The 23,775-nt window shown below is 42.5% G+C and overlaps 1 protein-coding gene across 1 annotated transcript in view; it reads right to left on the bottom strand.

Annotated features, from left to right (window-relative positions):
• The window catches only part of LOC111861758, a 44,709-nt gene that overhangs the window by 2,154 nt on the left and 18,780 nt on the right, over nucleotides 1-23,775 (bottom strand). Inside the window, exons 2-4 of the mRNA XM_023846590.2 lie at nucleotides 8,019-8,169; nucleotides 2,286-2,426; nucleotides 660-908 (exon numbers count right to left, since the gene is read on the bottom strand). Of these exons, the coding sequence (XP_023702358.1) occupies nucleotides 660-908; nucleotides 2,286-2,426; nucleotides 8,019-8,169 (541 nt within the window). The remainder of the gene's footprint in view (nucleotides 1-659; nucleotides 909-2,285; nucleotides 2,427-8,018; nucleotides 8,170-23,775) is intronic.

Raw genomic sequence — 23,775 nt, 5'->3', positions numbered from 1 at the left:
TATCAAAGAAGCTGTGTAGATGCGAAAAAATAAAAATAAATCAATAATGAAAACTATGATATAACAACAACTGTGAGTAAATAATTTACGTTTAATTTCTTAGAATACAACATTACTGTACATAAAATATCACAGCATGTTATAAAGAATAGACAAGCATCATCTTATTTAATGAGTGCAGTGGCTGAGAATAAAATACAAGCATATGAAACAAGGTAACTGGGATAAAATAAAACGAATAAAATTAGACAATTAATTTCTTACAATAGGTAAAAGTTCGCGTCACACCTTTCACCTTGTGACGGCACAGCAGTGTGCCGCGGCACACCGGTTGCGGAACACTGCCATATCCAATACATACAGGGGTCTGTTTCCTCAGCGTTAAAGCGGCTGGGGCGTGAAGCTGTCCACTGACCTCCAAATAATGTCGAGGTCAAGAATGTGTTGATTTATAAATCAACTACCCCTTAGTGTTTAATTAGTTAAGCTCAGGGACAGCTTTTTCTTTTACCTTAGAGGGATCGGTTTTAGTAATATGAGTTGTATCTCCTGGCCGTGGTAATGCTCACTCTCGTCAGGACATCACTGTGGAGAGCAAGACATTCACAATTTTCGTGTCCCATTTCACCAATCACGAGACAGACGAACAAGGTCCTCACCTCCAACTTACGCAGTTTCTTGACGAGTGGAGACTCGTATTTAATTCTATCGTACTCCTCTTGCGTGAACATGAAGCCTTGCGCCGCACTGTCGCCAAGAGAGTACTTGGGCGATGCGACGCTCAGGTCTGAAGCACTTGTCGCTGCCGTGGTGCCCAGCATGGACGCCGCCTCCCCTGCTCCCCCTCCATCTGCCTCATCCAGATTCCCGTGATAGCAGGGACTCGCGGAAGCAGGCGATAGTTTTACCTGCAAAGCAGATCACGTTTTAATTAGTGTGTAGGGACCAGTGGAGGGCTCTTGTGAACACGACACTGAACTTTCGGGTTCCATAAAATGCTGGGAAGTTCTTGAGTAACAGCATAATTGGTGGCTTCTCAAGAAGGGCTCAGCTCGATGAGTGAGTGAGTGAGTGAGTTCGACATTCTATGTGATTCCTTTTGTGGGAGACAGGGCCACAGAAAGGCAACTGTGTCTATGGAAAATATCAGAAAAAAAGAGAGACATTACTCGAACTGGTTTCGAATTTACGTTTCACTGTTCGAAAAATCCAAATTTAGTGGTTTCGCAAATAAGCATTAAATTTCAAATATTATCTTCGGTATACTTGTCTTTTCGTCCATTGTCCCGAATATAATATCTCTAGAATAATTAAATAGATTTTTATGATATTTGGTATTGGGGATGTTTACTGAAATTTATCGGAATATAAAAATTATTTTTAAATATGACAAACGTAACAGGTTACACGAAGAAGTACACGGATTTCTGCTGGAATCAGAAGGTACCCCCAGTTAAATAGTTAATTACAGCGAGGGAAATTATGACAGTGACATGTCCTCATATTAGGTCAGTGGCTTCATAGGTTATTAGCTGAATTGAATGGATTACGTAAGTTTATTATTATTTCTTTAACTCAAAATGGGATTTTACTCGGTGACAGTGGCTTTTACCTGTTGGTAGCCGCGATATCTAACGTTGAATAAGTTAAACAGTCACATTTCATGGAGAGATGAAAATTTCCGATGTGAAATTATGCAGTGTACCCTTATCTGAAATCTTGTTAGCTAACTTGTTTCATACTTCTATAACCAAAAGCCTCGCAACAGAACAGAACAGAACAGAGGGGGTTTTGATACAGGAACTTGCAAAAACTTTAGTTATTTATATTAATTAAGCATTCAAAAATAATTCAAACACGTCTAATAAAATATTAAATGCACGTTTCCGCTATTGCTTGAATTAAAGAAAGATTTTATCATTTTTTAAAGAGATATGAATATAAAATTATGTGATAATTTTAGAATAAGTATTTATTTTTTGATTGTAAAATTTTCGTAGTTTCAGTCCATCTTTTATGTGCTCTCAGAGCTTGATGGAGCTAAAGACTCTAAATCCATGTACCTGGAGAGTTCTGAATGCAGAGTGATTTAGCTTCCGCCCGGCAGACGCTGTAACTTACCGAAACTCTCAAATTAATGGTATTGACATTGAAAGGGTATTGAAGTTACTGAAGGGAATAACAACAGATTTACCAGGGACAAGCCCCCCATTTCGAAACTTCCCCTCCTTCTCCGGGTTAAAGTTGTTCTGATTTTCCCCAGGCAATCATTTTAATACACTGACCTTTGTCCTTTTTTCTTCTATTATCTTCTTTGTTAATTTCGATATTTCGAATACAGGGTGTTTCATCAGTTCTTTGGACGCTTCTTCAACTGGAATTTTACCCTCTAATATCAACTTCTTTTCCCTTTCCACCTCTGCAGCCTGAAAAGTCACAGAAATCAGGAGAACATGTCGTTATTGGTTCCCGATTTTGATGATTTCGTGCAAGTTCGTATAGCCGCTAACTACGTATATTCTATCTTCGCACAAAGTTGAAACCAGTTGGGGCCACACGAATGCACAGAATGCGTCCGTTGTAACGTACGTCGTGACGTCCGTTGTAGAAATAAACAAGAGAGGCGAATGCTACGCTTTCTTCTAGCTCCATTGCAGACAAAAAACTACGCACCGCATTCTACAACTGTGTGGTGTCCTCAGCAACGTCCGTCATAACGTACGTTCGTTGCAACGGACGTACTTCGTGCGCTCGTGTGGACCCAGCCTAAAAGATGATGGGTTCCATTTTCTGGGATATAACGCCACGTAGACCGTTGAAATTCAACGAACACTGCTTGGTACATTCTTCATACTGATTTCTTACACGTCTTACTCTTCGACACTGAAGATGGAGGCAACACATTCCTCCTAAACATCGAATGCACGGAATTTTATCCCAGAAGCTAGAACTCTTCATAATCTCCGTTATGAAGCCTCTAATCCCCCCAAAATTAATGGATTTTCATGAAATTTTGCATGTACGTATAATTTGTCATGAGAAACGCTTCACCTCTTTGATATTTATTTTCTATCATCATTAAGACAAATCATTTAGGAACGAAAACTTTAAAGTTATATACTGCAAGGTATGCAAGGTAACTTGGTATGGCAGTAGATTTTCGAAAAATAAATAATATATTGTGATATTCTTTTAGAATATAAACCAAGAAATTGGAGGTGGGGCGGAATCTAAGTTTAAGGACTCTAACTATTGAAATGCGGCGCCCCGGGTTCGATCCCGGGTCTGGTCAAGTGGGATTTGTGGCGGACAGAGTGGTGCTGGGGCGGGTTTTCTCCGAGTACTTCGGTTTCCGCTGCCAATCTTCATTCCACCAAATTCTCCATCATCATAATCACCCGGAGAAGGCTACATTAAGCCAATCAGTGACCGCCCCGCCGAGTGGACCCGGTTGGACTCCACCCCCCACCAAGCGAATTTAAAAATAAATAAAAGTAACTGTTTATGGAGACATAATAGACGTAAACCAGGTGAAGTCGAAAGAAGTGCAGCATGACGTCATGTAGGTCACATTGAAACGAGCGCAATGGAGAAGCTTACGTGACGCTGAACTTTCTCAGCATTTTGACAACATTTGAAGAGTTGATCGTATCTGTAGAGCAAAGACTCAACTGCTGAGTAACAAAACAACTGAACAGTATATTTCCGCAGCCGTATAATGTGATGAAGGGGCTTGCGGTAGCGTGGTTGGTTGAAACACTATGCTAAAAATCGGAAGGTCACGGGTTCGATTCCCGATTACGTCATCGGATATTCCAATTTACCTAATTCTTAGTTTTGAGACTGAATCCACTTGGTGCTGCAGCCACTTATGGCTTATTGTACCAGCCCCAGATGATAGGTCATGGTGATTGTGGAGCAATTGGTGGAATGAATATTCACAGGAAGACTGTAGTACTTGGAGAAAACCTGCCCGAATGCTACTTCATCCACCACAAATCCCATATTACCTGACCCGGGCTGGAACCCGGGCCGCCGCGGTGGGAATCCAGTGAATAACCGCCTGAGCTATGGAGCGGCATTTTCAATTCGCCTAATTCTTCCAGCCACACTATGGCCCTGGGGTCGGCTCAGCCTCTAACAAAAATAAGTACCAGGAATCTTCCTAGGGGTAAAGGGAGGTCGATGCGTAAGACTGACAACCTTACCGCCATCTGTGAGCCGACTGTCTAGAAAATGTGGGAACCTCGACGTCTCACAACCTTAAGGGTCTCCAGGGCCTGTCACAGGGATAGCTTTACCTTTACCTTCTATAATGTAATGAAAGGCCATTTTGATGCAGGGCTTTGTTACAAGCCTGTCAGTCGTGTTGCCGTCAATCTGCCTTAGTGCCTCGTCTCTCGCGTGGACTAGCGACAGATGCGCAGGCGGAAATAGGCAAAGTTTCCGCGCTTTTTAAGGCAGCGTGATATAAGAAGCATTTGCGTCTCAGAAATCCTATGACGTTCATATTCTTTCGGTTTCTATGCCTCGAGTGTATACACAGAAAAGTAATAAAGTGATATGGAAGAAAGAAGACCTGGAATTGAATAGACAATGATAATTAGGGAGGCTGGAAGAGATCTTAATATTCCAGAAAAAGAACTCCTCGTAGGAAGCTGGTTTCAAAAGACTAATAAACGTCAACTAGGACAGTCCCCGCATTTGAAACGTGAAGACGAGACTAAATCAGTTTTGTTCACTGAACCACCTCAGCCGGAAGCTGTTCTCCTGATAAGGAAACTGTTCAAATTTTACATTGAACGTAGCAATATATTTCGGCTTAAAACAATGTTTAATGGAGGGCAGAAATCAGCTGGAAGAGACTGGCATAAAACTTCATGGAGAGCAATTCTCAAACTTCTCTCAAGATAGCAGAAGATATCGATATAACTAGATCCCAGGGTATGAGCGTAGAGGACGTGAATAGATAATCTGATTTGTTAATCACAGCTACGTCAGATACAGTTCACTCGCAAAGTCAGCTCAATCAGGCTTACCTGTAGCAATGGAAATATGTGAAGGTTCTAAAATCCTCACCCCAGGTTAAAAGGAGAAACTATTTCTGTAATCGCTTGTAGCAATTCTGAAGTTCCTTTCTTATTATTCTTTTTTAAAAAACCGCCTCTGTGGTCTAGCTGTCTGAGTTCCTGCCTACAGATCCAGAGGTCCCGGGTTCGAATCCCGGCGCTACCAGATTTTATGAGAAATAGTGGATCTGGAACGGGGTTCACTCAGCCTCGTGAGGATAATTGAGGAGCTATTTCAAGGAAATAGTGGCCGTGGGGATTCGTTGCGCTGACCACATGACACCGTCTATCCGCTAAGGTTGACACTAACTTCGCCAACAAGCGGCGGTCGCTCGGTCGGTATAGTTCGCTTGCGGACTACAGACCACGGAGTTTGTTTGGTTTATTCAGAATAAGAAAGCTGAATGCTCAGTTAGAATATTTGGCAGCTCTGTTATGGCAATGAACAAGCAGTCATAATATCTTACTCCTGCAGCATATAAGAACTGGTTTGTTATCAGTTTACAGCACCAGAATGCGCTGATAACGCTCGTCTTATTCTGGATGGTCGTGCATCCCACAAGAACTGCTATCAGTTGTTGGAATTCTGTGTCTACCAAGACGTAGTCCTCATTGTGAGCAGGCTTTATACAGAGAGTCAGAGTCAGAGTCAGTCAGAGTCACATTGCGACTGGCAGTCAATCAGTCAGTAAGTCTTGGTGTCGAGCCTAATCTGGGACTCATAAACAGATATTTATTACTGTTTCATATTTACGGTGTTTATTTTTTTTTGTGGGGCTCCCTCTCTGACGAGAGGACGACTGTGTCATTTGTATATGCTGCTGGTCCTTTCCAGCGCAGTCTTTGTTGGGTCCGAGTCCCTTGGGGCTCGCGACTATATTTTACTCTCTCAGATTTGAGACTTCCCATTTCGTCCCCTCCTACGACTTTCAAGGTCACGTTGGAAGTATTCGACCCCCCTCATGGGTTTCGGCTTTATACATTCGTGTTTTGAACCCTTAAAACTCTACTCCTACCAGGCCGGCCAAAATTATATAATAGTGAAAGAGCAACTGGAGATTACTCGTATTACGTTTCTTAAGATCCTTTGCCATGCCTGGCCAGTTGTAACAACCACGGCAGCTGCGTCGGCTGCATTTCAATGTCCATTGCATAGATCAGCAGTTCAAGATAATGTCTGTCCATTCTCATAAATTTCTTCACGCATCGAACCTTTAAATAATTCTCTATAACGGTCTACTCATCTTCATCCAACTCGGTCCAGATTGCAACCGCTCTTACGCCCTTTATTTTCTGATGTTGATTGGGTTCCGGTGGCAATGAAAGTCTTCCTCAGGATCGTTTACGGGTCTTGGATTATGAGACAAAGGGTAATGATAATGCGACTGCACACATTACAATTGCTTACTGGTTTAATATATTATTTGCAGAACACGTCTATCCGTCGGAATCACCAAATTAGAAGTCCCCCTTGAAGCCCGGACTATATCCTTGAGTTTGGGGAAATTATTCTCCCACCCTCGCAGATATATTCCATCATCGCTTCTGATTCGATCATTCAAAATGAAGGCGGGTGTTACAACGTTGAATCCTCCAATACCCTCTTACAATTATATCTTCGAAGCCGCTGGTCCAGCGATATTCCCAACGATTCCTGAGACCTCGCTAGACCACAGCTGCGAAGTGTAATATTTCAAACGATAAGCGGCATCCTTTGCTCATAATATATATATATTTATATTGGCTTCACGTAACAACTGACACTATGGCACCACTATTCCGTGCCGCAGGGATATAGGTGTCAGTTGTTTATACTCCGCTTACACCAAGTCTTGCTCTTAATATTCCAATTTAATCACTAGCTTAAATTGGACGACTTCAAGATCTTCTAACGATGCTAAGAAATCCATGGAAAACAACCGACAAGGACATCGGGCCGCACTACTACTACTACTACTACTACTACTACTACTACTACTACTACTACTACTCCTAATTCTGACATTAACACTAGTGCTTCTGCTATCACTACTACTGCTGCAGATAGTGCTACTGTTATTATTACTACCATCACTACTACTACTGCTATCACTACAACTAGTGATATCACCACTACTACTACTACTACTAATACTAGTTCTACTTCTTTAAATGCTAGTAGTGTGGGACTAAGTCCCTTGTACTGCGGCCACTTCTGGCCTATTGTACCAGCCCCAGATGATAGGTGAGGGTGATTATGGAGCAATTGGTGGAATGAAGATTGGCAGAGGAAACCGAAATACTCGGAGAAAACCTGCCCCAGCGCCACTCTGGCCACCACAAATCCCACTTGACCAGTCCCGGGATCGAACCCGGGCCGCTGCGGTGAGGAACCAGCGACTAACCGCTTGAGCTATGGCGCGGCCAAACTACTACTACTAGGACAGTAACAGTGAGCGAAATGCATACGGAAAGCCCACAGAAAAATCTTAAGGAATTATGGCCCTGTGTTAATGCGAAACGAAAAAAGAGATATCTGTTATTCAATTACAAAAGGAATACATGTATACATCAATTATGATAAACTTCAGTAGTTGGGATGGGTCAGTCGATACAACAACTAGGCTGAGGGCTGGACGAGCAAGGGATCGAGATTGATTCCCGGTAGGAGAAAGAAGTATTTCACTTATCTATAAAATCCAGACCAATGCGACCGGGATGCGAAGCTGACGACTCACTTCTACATATTAGCAAACATAAAAATGGGTGGAGCTAGTACTCCACTTCCTTACAATTCTCAATGGTGTGGTCCTTAATTAAACGCAGTGACAACTTATCTTTTAACACAGATATCTCTCCTACATCGCGTATATTTTTAGTTATCGTTCACTAAAACAAAGGAAGTTAAGGTAATCATGCTGGATACCTTCCCCAATCCATAGTGTGATACAATAATAAACAGAGTAGTACCTCCCTCTCCTGTATTCTCTTGCTCTGCCTCTGCAGGCGGTCCTCGCAGATCCTCTCCTGCAGTTTCTGCATGAATTCCCTGTCAGTGAGTCGCACTGTGCTCGTGCCCATCAGCTTCTCGAGGAGCAGCCGTGTGTCTGGTTGGCTGAATCTGCATACGAAAAGTTTTCTCTGTAGATCTCTCTTTGGTTTTGTTAGGTCTCACACACACACAGTGGCAGTCTTGTCTCGAACCACAGTAAGCACCCATTTCACAAACGACACAAAACAAACAAACTCTGTGGCCTGTAGTCCGCAAGCGAACTATACCGATCGAGCGACCGCCGCCTGTCGACGAAGTTAGTGCCAAGTTTAGCGGATAGAGGGTGTCACGTGGTGAGCTCAACGGATCCCCACGGCCTTTAATCTCGGCTTTCTAGACCGGATCATGAAGGACACAGTGTGGAAATTTTCACATGACTTGGGGCCGCGCTATAGCTCAAGCCGTTAGTCGCTGGCTTTCCACCGCTGCGGCCAGGGTTCCAGCCCGGGTCTGGCCTAGTGGGATTTATGGTAGACAAAGTGGCGCTGGGGTAGGTTTCCTCCGAGTACTTCAGTTTCCCTTGCCAATCTTTATTCCACCAAATTTTCCATCATCATAATCACCCGGGGCAGGTACAATAGGCCAATCAGTGCCCTACGTGTCGAGTGGACCCAGCTGGACTCCACCCCGCACTATGCGAAAATACGTGTATGGTAGCTCCGTGTGTATTGATGTCAGAGCTTCAAGCTCTCTCTGTTCACATGGCAAATATTACTTATGAATCTGATGCGATTTCTCATCTGCGAAGTCTTCTACACAGGAGATGGAAAGCCTTACATATAGACTGCCTACACTTTCATACATGTCAGAGAAGTTGCCGCATCAACGCGGCGCAACAGCTCCACTTCACTCTTTAACCTTAGACCTCGCTGAGTTTAGATAACACAGTCATTATAGTGAAGAGAATTAACAGCTGGACGACCGAGGAATCTGGATTAAAATTTACTCTCCACCGCAGTTTCCAGGCTGACTCTGATACTCATCGAGCATTCCATTATAAGGTATTGAATATTCGCTCCACGGGGACAGAGCTGATGGGAACTAAAGCTGACCACTTACCTCCATCTAGTAGCAACTTTAAGAATAGGCCGCGCCATAGCTCAAGCAGTTAGTCGCTGGCTTCCGACCGCGGCGGCCCGGGTTCTATCCCGGGTCTGGTCAAGTAGAATTTGTGGTGGACAACGTGGCGCTGGGGCAGGTTTTCTCCGAGAACTTCGGTTTCCCCTGCCAATCTTCATTCCACCAATTGCTCCACAATCACCCTCACCTATCATCTGGGACTGGTACAATAGGCCAGAAGTGGCCGCAGTAAAAGGGACTTAGTCCCACCCCACTAGCAATAAAAAAAACTTTAAGAATATGTGAAAATATACCACTACCCCCCCTGTACATGTTCATGACTCAGTACTTAATTAATTAAGAACAAGAATGATTTTACAAAATTATCAGTAAATTATTGGCTGCAATCTGGATCTTACTGCAGCCACAGCAAATTCGCAGTCACCTAGCTTCTTACCAGATGGGTGGGTACCGGTTGCTGTTTAGCGAGAGACAGAGCTCACCGTCCGTGTTTATGCAGTGTCGAGTTGCAGTCTGTATTCCGTACCGCCTCTGCGCTGAATTGCAGGCATAATTTATTGTTTCATATAAGATTTTTAATAACCGCTCTGTGTGATTAATGAAAGTTGTGTTTTTAATTTTTATCCTTTACATATTTCAGTCAAAATTACCACTGTCAAAAGGCAATTATCAACACATGTGGGAACTACTATTACCATGTCATAGATATAAATATTATATCTTTTAACTAATACTAAAGTCTACATTGATTTGTTAAAACATCTAAAAACTATTACAATTAATCTGTTTACAAAGTAGTGTACAATATTTTTTTCTGATTTAAAACAAATTTAGTCCGTGTCACTAGAATTCTTCTCCTAAATGAAAGATGATTGTATTCCACAGCGTGGTTTCGTTGTCTGATGATGAAAGCCCTGCAGTTGTATTATGGGTATTGTGTAGAGTTTCTATGATCCAGATTTTATTCAAATATATCTTTTCATTTTTAATCCTACTTTTGATATCTAGTCCAGTTTGCAGGCTATTCTGTGTTGTTATGCACTATATAATATTTAATATATATTATAATATTAATATATATTAACAAAGTTAAGTTTATTCAGTTCCAATTGAAGCATGACCTAGGCTTTGATGTCTCAGAAGATAATCCCAGACTTGTGGTTCCTAACTTCTGATCTGTGTACATCAGAGTTCTGTGTGACTCTTGTTTCTTTAAATATGCGTCCGTGTTTGGTAGATAATTGCGTTCTCGCATTGAGGTTTGGAATTTGGCGTCTGTAGGACAGAGCTGCACTGAACTCTGTTGCAAGCCTTGAAGATTATATAACGTGGGAAATCTTACGTGTGAATCGAATTGCTCGCATTCAGAAGAGAAGACAATGAAAAGATAAACCGTGTTTTACTGCGGTTTAAATTAGAGAGTGCCCATAATTTTGGACCATACGCAATAACGGAATTTTGACACAGCTATTACAAACTTTTCTCAATATATCTAGTATTCTTTCAAGTAGAGGAGGGTTAGAATACCTCCACTGTAGCCCTGCGAGTCGTAGAAGGCGACTAGCCGGGAACCCAGTGCCTGGGGGTATAACTGGGCCCCCCTGTCATTGGGGGATGTAAGTACAGGATATGGTCCTGCAGGTTGGGGGTTTGACTCAACGCTAACTATTTTATTATGTAAAAGAATATTGTTATGGTATCCAAATAAGCAGAAACCGAGCAGTGTATTCCACGACATCCTAGCAAAATAAATAAGGATACCATAGCCAGAAATGAACAGGTCCGACAGAATATCCTAAGGAAGACTATGGCTCAACAATGGCTGTTTTACCTGTGATGTCTGGCAGTTGCACCAACATAATGGCGCGAATGTTTTAAGACGACAACTCGCTCTGGAAGGTGCTGTAAATTGGACAACTTCGTTGTTTCGTCCACTGTGTGTATATGAGGCAATGTGTCTTGTGAATTCGGTTATATTCATGCATAATTGCTTCTTCACGTCCCTGCGCAGTATTTTCGTATTTTAGGCTAATATTTTATCGGGAGTACTGAGCGTTCAGTTCTTACTTACTTATTCATGGAGCTGAGCCCTTCTGGAGGAACCGCCAATTCTGCGACTACTCAAGAATTTCCCAGCATTTTATGGAACCCTAAGGTTCATTCCCGTGTTCACAAGAGCCCTCCGCTAGTCCCCATCCTGAACCAGATCTATCCAATCCATACCATTCCATCCTATCTCTCTAAGATTCACTCCAATATTGTCCACCCACCTACGCCTTGGTCTTCCTCAGTGGTCTCTTTCCTTCTGGCTTTCCCACCAATATCCCATAGGTATTCCTAGTCTCCCCCATTCGTGCTACATGACCCGACCACCTCATCCTCCTTGACTTGATCATTCTAATGCTCAGCGTTTAGTACTCTTATGAAATATACGGAGCGAGAGAAATGTGTTCCTTAGGTTATAACCAACCTTTCGAAGGAACTTTCTGACTCTCAGTTCTGCCCTTAAAATGGAGGATGTGCCTCCGTGATTTCTGTAATTATCTGTTGATCATAAACCAGAAAATTATATTCTTAAAGAGTCTCTCATCCTACTAATAAAATGTAGTTTAATTTCGCCAGTTTAGCCGGTTCGTGTTCTTTCGTTCTTAAGCTTGTTTTACGATCATGCCAGTAACTAAACTATACTAAACTAAACTTCGTGACCTGTAGTCCACAAGCGAACTATACCGACCGAGCGACTGCCGCTTGTCGGCGAAGTTAGTGCCAACTTTAGCAGACAGAAGGTGTCGCGTGGTCAGCGCAATGGATCCCCAGGCCGTTAATTTCGGTTTTCTAGACCGGAGCCGCTATTTCCTTGAAATAGCTCCTCAACTATCATCACGAGGCTGAGTGAACCCCGTTCCAGACCCATATACTATACTTGTATAATATGTAACTCTAAAATGATTGGTTAATGATGAATTCGAAGATATGTGGAAATATGTGGCCGTGCCGTAAGCAAGATACTCTCCCGATATTTGCGTGGAGGGTCTGAAGTAAACCACGAAGAACCTCATTCAGGATATTATCTGTCCTGGTCGAGATCTGACACAAGGCTAGAACAAGACCACTAAACTAGCGTGTACAGTGAATTCCTTTCAACTACTAAGTAAAAGTAACTAGCAAGTTGCGAAATTATATTCTTATGTACTTGTCATGTGACACAGAATATATGCTATTTTAAAATATACCAAACTCTCATAGCCTGGGTAGCTCAGTGGCTATCGTGACAAGGCTACGGGCTCAATGACCAGGGAATTTAGATTGTATTTTCGGCAGTGACAGGCCATTGACCCCATCCAACCTTTCACTCACTTGATACTGGGGTAACTTCACCGGGGTAAATCGGCCGGGGTGTGAAGGTGACTCCATCTGTCGTCGAGTTTAAGAGTACAAGATACTACACGTGTACTGGGGCAACTTCACCGGGGTAAATGGGCCAGGTTGTGAAGATGACTCCATCTGGCGTCGAGTTTAAGAGTACAAGATACTACACGTGTACTGGGGCAACTTCACCGGGGTAAATGGGCCAGGGTGTGAAGGTGACTTCATCTGGCGCCGAGTTTAACAGTACAAGATACTACACGTTTACTGGGGTAACTTCACCGGGGTAAATGGGCCAGGGTGTGAAGGTGACTCCATCTGGCGCCGAGTTTAAGAGTACAAGATACTACACGTGTACTGGGGCAACTTCACCGGGGTAAATGGGCCAGGTTGTGAAGATGACTCCATCTGGCGCCGAGTTTAAGAGTACAAGATACTACACGTGTACTGGGGCAACTTCACCGGGGTAAATGGGCCAGGGTGTGAAGGTGACTTCATCTGGCGCCGAGTTTAAGACTACATGAGGCTATACGTGTACTCCCTCATGCGTCTTCAAGGTGCGGTACCTAATTAAACACAGGGACAACTTAACCTTTACTTTATTTGAGGATGAAATACAGTCGCAGCGCAGTCTCAGACATGAACTGTCTTCGCCCCTCAAATTCTGGGGTCGTGGGATCGAATCCCACTGGAGTCTTGGATGTCTGTGTGCGTGTAGGCAGAGGTCTTACGACGGGCTGATCCCCCGTCCAAGGAGTCATACAGCCTGTTTATAGGGTTACGAAAATAAACAAGCAGCCAGAGCCCAGCAAAGCGCTGTAGAGCCACTGTGAATGGATGAGGTTCGAGTATACAATGAATGACAGCTATGAATATTAACGACATCTACACACGATCAAAGGTGTAAGTAGGAATACGTTTCCTGCTGTCCTGTGCTGGAGCCTTCTGTCATAACACACGTCACGGGCAAAGCAATTTCATACAGCTCTCCTTTAAGACTCACCGTGAAACCACGAGAGGGGTGTTACGTTTATAACAGTATATTCTCCAAACACAGGCCTACCACAAAGCAATCACAGCTCTGTCAGTTATAGGATGCGAAAGACCAAAAATATATTCACTTTGTTGTTAGTCGCTAACGTGCAGGACATTAAGCAGTTCCTGGTTTGGTTCACGGAGTACAGAACTCCATGCATGGGTAGGAATACTTTACATACTGTACACCGTCTGTCACTACATGAACAGATAATGGAGAATGCATAATTAGACAAAAAACAGTGCAGGGACATAAGTTAACGGGGAAATGAAGAGAAGAGGGGCAAACAAGGAAATAAACCAAAATAAATATAGATAAAAATAATTTACGCATGCATTTGTAAATACATCTCTGATAAAACACACTACCACAATGACACAAGTAACTATATAACAAATGTGCGCGTATGTATATAAAAAAAAGTACACATTAGTACACAAGTACACAAAGTACACAAAGTCCCACATTATCTAGACAATCGGCTCAAAGATGGCGGTAAGGTTGTCAGCCTTACGCGCCGGCCTCGCTTTACTCCCCAGGAAAATTATTTAATTAATTAGTTCCTAGTACTCATTTCTGTTAGAGGCTGAGTGAACCCCATGGTCATAGTGCGGCTGGAAGGATTAGGTCAAATGAAAAAAAAATCCAATGACCTCATCGGGACTTGAACCCACGAACTTCCGGCTTGTAGCATAGTACAAATATTATATTTTTGGACAAAAATATCTGCCAACAGAACTCCATACCCAAGGCTGCTCCGGAGATAGGGACTAGCTCTATTTGTTGGGTCGAACTGAATAAGTTTCACCTGAAGACGGAGACAGAATCCAGTCTCCGAAACCTTGTGTTCTTAGATAAGGACAAAAGATGGATAATGTCCAAAAATATAATATATATGTAATTTGAAATTCTCACTAGAGTATCAACATTATGATATTCCGGGATATGATACCGTGTAGACTGGTAGATAGACACCAACGTTTCCTTGGAACTTACTACCTTCAAGTGCAAGGCAGAAGATGTGACCAAAAGGTTCCTCCGGAAATATTCGTAATTATTTACCAATTATCACGGCGTCACACATATGCTATCACATCTCCCGAATGGCAAGAAACCAAGAGGAATTATTTATACAGGGCCCACTGCTGGGTTCTTACGTCTGTTGTAATGACAATTGCAGGTACTCTGAAGCTTCTCCTGGTGTTTTGGAAACGTCGTGAACACTCTTCTTCTTCTTCTTCGTCACCCTTTACGGATTAGGCCCTCTACCATGTTCCAGTTTATAAATTTCTTCCGAAATTAAAAGTTCTGACACTTAATAGAACGCCATGGGCGAGGGATCAGCCCATCTCAACGCCTCTAATTCGTAGGATAACACCAAAAAAAAAAAACGCGTGGTTGTCCCAACAGAACTGAAAACCCCCAGAATCTCAGTATTAAGATCGTCAGAGAGAGTGCTGAATTTCCTTAAACACCAAATACGCACATTTAAACATATTTCTTTGCAAGTTACAGTTATTATGGATCACCCGGTTGGTAATACTGTCGGCAAAGGCTTGACCGGCTGGCTCGAGCACGTGGTTCGGACTAGGTAAGAAGCCTGTGTTTCCTTGTTGCATTATGAAACTACATATCGATCTGAGCCGCCATAACACCATGTAGCCTACCCTGCCTTTTGTCCCCGTGTTTCCTTTTCAACACGGAAACATCAAATAATAAGAACCGTAAACTTTTTATTCCCACTCCCCTCCAAATTCCGTACATAAACTTGACTGCTCTGTATTAAAATCAATACCCGGAGGCGAGTAATGAACTCTTGAGCTTTATGTCAGTGTCCTTGACAGAACTGTTATAGGACCAACATACGAGAAACGAATATCCTTGTTAAGGAACACAATTTGGTATAGCGGAATCGAGTGGGTAATGCTCCTGAAAGTACGAGGTTCGAATCTCGTCCGAATTACAGCTTCTACTGCACGGATCTACTAACAAACTACACGCGTCACATCTAAAAAGTAGTGATCTTCACAGTCGTCGCCGTGAGATCCTGACATATAAATTTGTAGTGGGTTCCCTCAGTCCAGGAATAAGAATTTCAGGGCTGTACGTAACAGCCAGACTTGGTCGCATCCTCCCGTAACCTACGAAGAAGATACGGAAGAGGTACGAACAGATGGATAGGCGTACAACTGGAAATCCTTCATCGATCTATCTACCTACCTATGTATCCATCAGTCTATCTAACTACCTACCTTCCTATCTACCTACCTACCTAGCTATCCGTCAGTCTATCTACCTACCTACCTACCTTCCTATCTATCTACCTACCTACTTATGTATCTAGCTATCCGTCAGTATATCTACCTATCTACTGACCTACATATCTATCTACTTACCTATCTATCCACCAGTCTATCTACCTACCTACCTATCTAGCTATCTGTCAGTCTATCTACCTACCTAGTTACCTACATATCTATCTACCCACCTACCTACCTATATATCCATCTATCTATCTATCTACCTACATATCTATCTACCTACCTATCTACCTACCTATCTATCTATCTATCATTCAGTATATCTACCTACCTACCTATCTATCCATCAATCTCTCTACCTACCTACCTACATATCTATCTGTCTATCTACCTACCTACCTATCTATCCATCTATCTGTCTATCTATCGCTCTACATCCCTTGTGGAGCTTGGCCGCTTTTTCAGTTTCTTAATCTATACACAGTCGGTACGACTCCTCGGACAGGGGATGAGCCAGTCGTAAGGGCGCTACCTACACACAGAACAGCACAAACATAAAATAAACGCACACAGACATCCATGCCTCGAGTGGGATTCGAAGCCACAATTACAACGTTTGAGAGGGCGAAGACAGTTCATGCCTTAGATGCGAGGCCACTGGGGTCGGCCTCACTCTGACTGATGGGAGCAATTGCTTCTTCTTACTCCCTGCTAGAATCCGAATGTTCAGCACAGATGTCACAAAGCCCACCACTGGATACGTTCCAAAGTTAATTTCATCAGTACACCATTCTCACAACCTAGAGCCGGGATAGCGACTGGCTACAGGCTGGACGACCAAGGGGTCGGAGTTCGAGTCCTTGTGTGGAGAAGAATTTTCATTTCTCCATGTCGTCCGGACTGGGTCTGGCGCATACCCAGTCTACTATCCAATGGTTAACCGGGGACGCTTCACTAGGGTTAAAGCGGTCGGAGTATGATGCTGACCACGCACCTCCAACCAGTGCCGGGGTCAAGAAACCTGGATCTATACATCCACTCCCCCATACGCTTTCATGGCGTAGTGCTTAACTATTTAAGCATAGGGACAACTTTACCATTCTCACAACCTAAGGTTCCATTTGAATGCTGACCTCTGGGCTCTTCCAAGTGGTTATTTCCTGAACGATATCCCGTAACATTTTGTATACATATCTTGTCTTTCCAAACATAACCATAAACTGAGCCTGTGGTATCTGTGAATGTCGCTAATTTACTCGTGAAAGAGAAGTTTGTTCTGACGGAAATTCTTCTTCAGCTGAGGTAGCCATCACAGAAAACTTCATTCTTATGATCTACTTTGAAAACCCATACGAATCCTTAGCCGTGTGTACCCATCAATTTTGGTGAGCGGTTTCAGTCTATTGAATACATATCCTTTGGCTGAATGACGTCTCAATTAGATATTATAATATTTTAAATCAAATTTGATACGTGAGAAATATATTATGAAGTCCGTTTTATTTCAATTTATTATCTCTAAATATCAAAGTGGAGAAACTAAGGTAAAGCGTGAAACTTAGTGTCTTCTGGGATGTGATATCGTGTAGACTGGCAGATGTTTATCGATGTTTCATAGGGAAGCGATGTTTTCATCTTTAGAATAATGTTTCATCATTTTATATCTCATACTAATTTGCTTTCTTTCAACTTAGAAGGAATTTTTTTATTGCTAGTGGGGTGGGACTAAGTCCCTTGTACTGCGGCCACTTCTGGCCTATTGTACCAGCCCCAGATGATAGGTGAGGGTGATTGTGGAGCAACTGGTGGAATGAAGATTGGCAGGGGAAACCGAAGTACTCGGAGAGAACCCGCCCCAGCTCCATTTTGTCCACCACAAAATAAATCCACTTGTCCAGACTTGAGATCGAACCCGGACCGACGCGATGGGAAGCCAACGACTAACTGCTTGAACTATGGCGCGGCCTTGTTCCATACGTTGCATCTAACCCATTCACTTTCATACTACCCCCTTGAGAAGGGTGTGAGGGCGAAGCCTTGGAACCGTCTGACAAAATGATATTTCCTCCCTCTCCCCTCAAAAATGAATTTCACTTCCATTTATCTTCTACTATAATTTGTTAGCTCCTTCCTTCTTTTTAATTTATTTCATGTATCCATTACACTACATTTAATTCTACTAGAATGATGAGAATACATATTTATTACTACAAAGTTATGCCTTTTTATTCCCGATGAATAATATTCCATTGTATATGAGCGTGATGGTGCGCAGTGATCGCTTGACAGTTTGAGAGGTTGGGAGCGAGACAACTACGTATGTACACAGGTGGCCTTTAAGCCATATAACTGATTACGATCACCAAGCAACATGATAGGAGACAGTGTACGAAAGGGCTTTATGTAGCAATTCATATTATCAGCCTACTTCACTCATTTAAAAAAAATAAAAATAGGTTTATGAGATCGTCATGCCGTCTGTGGGTCTGTAAATCTCCCCTTTTCAATCTTTGAATGTCTGAACCAATTTTTGTGAAATTTTATATGCATATCATGGTACTTGAGCCCATCTAAACGCGGTATTTCTTAGGAACGTCCCATCAGTGTGTGTCTATATGTGTCGCTCTTTATCTTTACTAGGCAACGGCTCGGTAAAAACGTTAGCACAGCAACAAATACACAAAAAGCAACTGAAGAAATGTTGGACTCGTCGTTTTCTATGCTGTTCATGTAGTATCAAAAGAAATTAAACGAAAAGTTTTCCCCAGAACTTCTTGTTTGAAACACAGTAATACCAATCCCATTTACCGTGCCACACGTAGTTATGAGGATGTTGGGGATTTGTTTTCGGTTTCGTGTGTTGCTATCATTTTACTTGTAGAAGAAGTTATTTCTCTGTTGGATATTAGATTTTAAATTCTGGAACCTGTGAGAATTTTTACACGTTTACCTCGCAAGGAATATAGTGTGTCGTTGCAATTAAAATTCTACATACACTTTCAGTTGAAAAGTCTGAAACAGTGCCGGAACATGAGGCATGACACGACAGGGCTGAACAGTCACTAAATGACTACAGTAGTCATCTGACATTTAACGGATATGAACTTCACTTCTGTCTGTTTCCCTACTTGCGCCCATGCCTTCCATTTTACACATCTGTCTACATTTCTGTTCAGTCCATTTCTTTGACGTACAAATTCTCAAACTTTTGATGTTACAACTAAATAGACTGTGGTTATCTATCTATCTATCTATCTATCTATCTATCTATCTATCTATCTATCTATCTATCTATCTATCTATCTATCTATCTATCTATCTATCCACCTATCCACCTATCCACGTATCTATCTATCTACTTATCTAGCTTTATTCCTGCTGCTCCCACTTGGAGCATACGTCATCGATGAAACACTTCGTTTCACTTCAGTCTCTTAATCTTAGATAGTCGATAGGACTCCTTGGACGGGGGATCAGCTCGTCGTAAGGCCTGTCCCTACACAGGACAATTAAAACGCAGAATAAACGAAAAAACTATACCTTGAGTAGGATTAGAAACCACGATCCTTGTGCTCGAGGGGCGAAGACATTTGATGCCTTAGACCGAGCGGAAGACTGTGGTTACATTGTGTTTAATTTGAGTTTGCGAGAAACAAGATGAGAACAGCTGATCCCTACTTTACCCTCCTGCAATTCCGTGTGGATAGAAATTATGAACACTTGTTCTCATATAATGCTTGAAGAAATACATAGTGTCCGGATGAAAGATGTCCAGAATAAAATCATTAAATCTTAGAAAGAAATTATTATACACATTAGTGGGTTACGCCATTACAACGGGAAACTACGAGTATAAACTTAAATGTGGGCTTCCTTGATAGCACGACAAATATCCAGGCGTGAAGCATGTTTGGTGTTACCATAGCCACAGCGACCCTTATGCGGGCTTTCAGGTGTTGAAGGTCGTTGATCTTAACCCGGTAGACAGTGTTCTTTACATAACCCCACAAGAAAGAATCCACTGGGGTTAAATCTGGCGACCTAGGAGGCCAAGCAATTGGTTCACCTCTGCCGAACCATCTCCTAGCGATCTCTCTGTCCAGGTGATTCCTAACATGGTGGCAAAAATATGGCGGAGTAGGCGCGTAAGCAGGGTGTGAAAAAAAAAAACTTTCAGGGTTTTCCTTTCCGATAACATAAACTGGATACGTGCATGACAATTATTTTCCGAGATATAAGTTTTTTTGGATACCTTTCACTCGGAGACCCTGTATTTGTAGTTCCGGTGGGTTAAAGTAGACGGTTTCTTTAGTAGACGATTAACTGTTCTGTTTTGTTTTTATTATACATAATCGTCGTTTGCAATTCATCTATTCCGAAACCCGTTGATACTAAGTACGATAATTAAGAACACAATTTGAAAAGAACTTTCACTGTGAGCTCATCCGAGGAAAATCTCATTTTTATCTCAGGCAAAATTATGTTCTCAGACGTGTATAGAAAACAATATTTTCATTTAAGCCGTCGCATGCCAGAAATATATTAGAGGAGAAAAAAGAGAAAAATTCTCTTTGCGTGAGCATGAACCACCTTCGAGGCCCTGGCTAGTTCGGAGGTGGGCAGTTATTTATACCGGCGGCATATCTCACGAGCTGAGGAAGTTCGGAGAACCATCTTTACTAATATAAAACAAAAATGTTCATTTTATGTCTCCCGTTTATACATACAGAAAATTAAGGGTTCATAATTAATTATTTGCCGGCCAAGGTAGCCGAGCCGTCTGAGGCATGAACTGTCTTCGCTCGCTCGGAAGCCGGGATCGTGGGTTCGAATCCTACTCAGGGCATGGATGTTTGTGTGCGTTTTTCTGTGTTTGTCTACAGGTAGAGGCCTTGCGATGAGCTGATCACCCGTCCAAGGAGTCCTACCGAATGTCTAAGACGTAGTAAAACCGAAGTGAATCGGAGAGTTTCATGGAGGTAGGCCTAGGCCCACTGGGGCTGTAGTTCCAAGGAGGAAAAAAATTAATTAATTAAGATTGTTTAAACTCATCACCATACAGTATTTTTCCCCTTTGTCAGTACAGCCCCAATTTGGGCCTTGGCCTACCTCCATGAAACTCTCCGATTCACTTCGGTTTTACTACGTCTTAGACATTCGGTAGGACTCCTTGGACGGGTGATCAGCTCATCGCAAGGCCTCTACCTGTAGACATTACTCTCCCTGACATGTTCTCTCTTAGTGTTTAAGCATTAGATTAAGTATTTCATAAAATGTACTTATAGTCCTTAATGGACTGATGTACAAATAAACGGAGATATACAAAAAAAAAAAAGGGAGACTGAGAGAAACTACAGAAACCTTAGTGAGAATGAATATTGTGTGCCATAAAACCAATCCCTTACAGCCCAGTGGTAATTATAGTGTAACCTTGTAACAGCTCGGTAAACACATTTCCTAGGTAACACAATCAACTAAATAACTACGGTTGCTTGTTATCGAACGTTTCAATAATCTCGCTGTGACAAGGGCATGTCTATGGTAACGACTTCTGACAGTACTAAAAGCCTTGATGGCGGTGATCTCTATTAGTTTCTCCTGAAGCCATGAGGGGAGGTCAGAACAGACCAGAGCAGAAAACCCCGTGTGGAGGCGGGGTCGAACACCTCCACCGTAGACCCTGCGAGTCGTAGGAGGCGAAGAAAAGGGGAGTGTTGAGTCTCAGGCAATAAAATACGGTGACGAGTCCCACGGGATTCGGACCCGAGTATGACTTCCCTGGCGAAGACCAATAAAAATTGTAAACGGCAGACCCGTTCTCTCATCAGAGACAATGCCCCATACCATCAAATCCGTAACTCTGTGACCTAATGAAAATCTGGTCGGAAGCCCAAGATGGGTGCTTTATTCCAAGAGAGACTGGGCGACTGACCGTCGTCTGACTGAGACTCAGAGCAGAACAGACACACAGACAGTACACAGAGAGTGGTACAAAACAGACTGAGCAGAGAACTTAGCAGGCAGACGCTGAACACTTTATTTTATGTGGTGTAGTTACAGGAACCGTTAGAATCTTATCACAATTCGTAGTTACGAAGTGTTTATAGTTACAGTAAGTACTGAAAGTGTAATATAATTAGTTGTAGTTCCGCCTGGTGTAGATCCTATAAAATGACTGACCAATCCAAACCCGCGTCTAAAATCACTAAAACACGTGACAATATATACGGCTTACTTTAACACCGAATAACTTTTTTCATGTTTCCCAAAACATATCTAAGTATTTAGACATTTCTTACAGTTCTCACAGTAAACAGAATTCATTTACCTGAACAGCATTAACCGGCTCATCTTTGTAATAGGAACGAAGAGTATTTTGTGTGGAGTAGGAACTCAGTTGTTAAATAATATGTGGGTGAACCTGAAGCTTAAAACTCCCATGCAGTTTGCTTGCCGCACTGCTGACCGGAAGTCAATATGCTTCCGGAGGGTCCTACTGCCGGTAAGCTAGACACGGGTTTCCTTGGTTTTCCACTGTCTTTAAGTAAGTTCTGAGTCGGTTCCCAGTTTCTGAGTGTTTCTCACGCAGCAGTCTACCTTAAATTATGTTTGTATGTGTCTATGTATGTACGAGTATGTATATAGGTAAGTAGGCATATATATATATATGTAAGGGTGGGCCATAGTAATTTGGCCCCTGCACCGCGACCATCACTGATCTATTGTGCTTCCCTTTGGATTAACCCTTTATTAATCCTGCACTTCGGATGAAATGTAGGGCCCTATTTATGGGGGCGTCATAGCAGTCGCTTGGTTCCATAAAGAACTGGCCCAAGTGACGAAATCTTAAATGCGCTATGGCCTTATAATCACATAAGTTATCTGTGGCTGATTCAGCCTCTCATAGGCGCCCTTCATAAGTGGGATCATCTGTCAATCCCAGTTTCAAAAGGTGTCCTTCAGGGTGACAGTGTCCTGTAAATAGTCCTATCAACCATCTTAATTGGTCTCTGTGTAGTTTCAACAGGTCCCTTGTTCTTCTGGTAGAGGGCCTTGTACCTTAAAGTAACCAAAATGGACCCCATATCTGTCACAGTCACCAAAATGCAGTTCGCCGTTAATTAAGAAAATTCTAATTCCGCCGCTCCTGTCCCAAGCCACTGCTTCTAACCTTCAGAGTCTTCGCTTTCACTCTACTTTTTTAGAGGGACAAGTGGGCAAGGCCTGGGAACCTTATAGCAAAGTTATGCTCTCTCTTTCTACAAGCAGTACTTTCTCTCATTTCTCCCATGCATTTTCACTTTCACTCACTCTGCTTTTACACTCTCTGCCTCTCTGTGTCTTGGACTTCAAAGAACTAAAAAAATTGAATGTATTATGAAGTAATTTTTTTATTGCCAGTGGGGTGGGACTAAGTCTCTTGTACTGGGGTCACTTCTGGTCTATTGTACCAGCCCCAGATGATAAGCGAGGGTGATTGTGGAGCAATTGGTGGAATGAAGATTGGCAGGGAAACCCGAAGTACTCGGTTAAAACCTGTCCCAGCGCCACTTTGTCCACCACAAATCCCACTTGACCAGACCCGGGATCGGACCCGGGCCACCGCGACATAATGAAGTAAGTTATTGCCTTTTACGAGACTAGTCTCATCACGAATACAGTCCTCTACACAGAAGAGGCAGATTTGCAGTTTTACGAACCGAAAACTTCATATTCAGAATGTTAAAGTTAATCTACCGACCACACAACACGTTTTTTATTTACTGCCACACTACATGTTTCGACCTCAGGAGGTCATCATCAGGTGTACGAACACAATTTCACAATCACACGCAATCACTTCCTTTCTCCACTAATTTCCATCCTGTATCCTGTTCAGATTCACGCTCAAATAATATGTATAAGTTCTTCTTATACCATATAAGTTAAAAA

Source organism: Cryptotermes secundus, unplaced genomic scaffold, assembly GCF_002891405.2.
Source record: "Cryptotermes secundus unplaced genomic scaffold, Csec_1.0 scaffold345, whole genome shotgun sequence".
Lineage (NCBI taxonomy): Eukaryota > Metazoa > Arthropoda > Insecta > Blattodea > Kalotermitidae > Cryptotermes > Cryptotermes secundus.
This window is presented reverse-complemented; position numbering and strand designations above follow the sequence as displayed.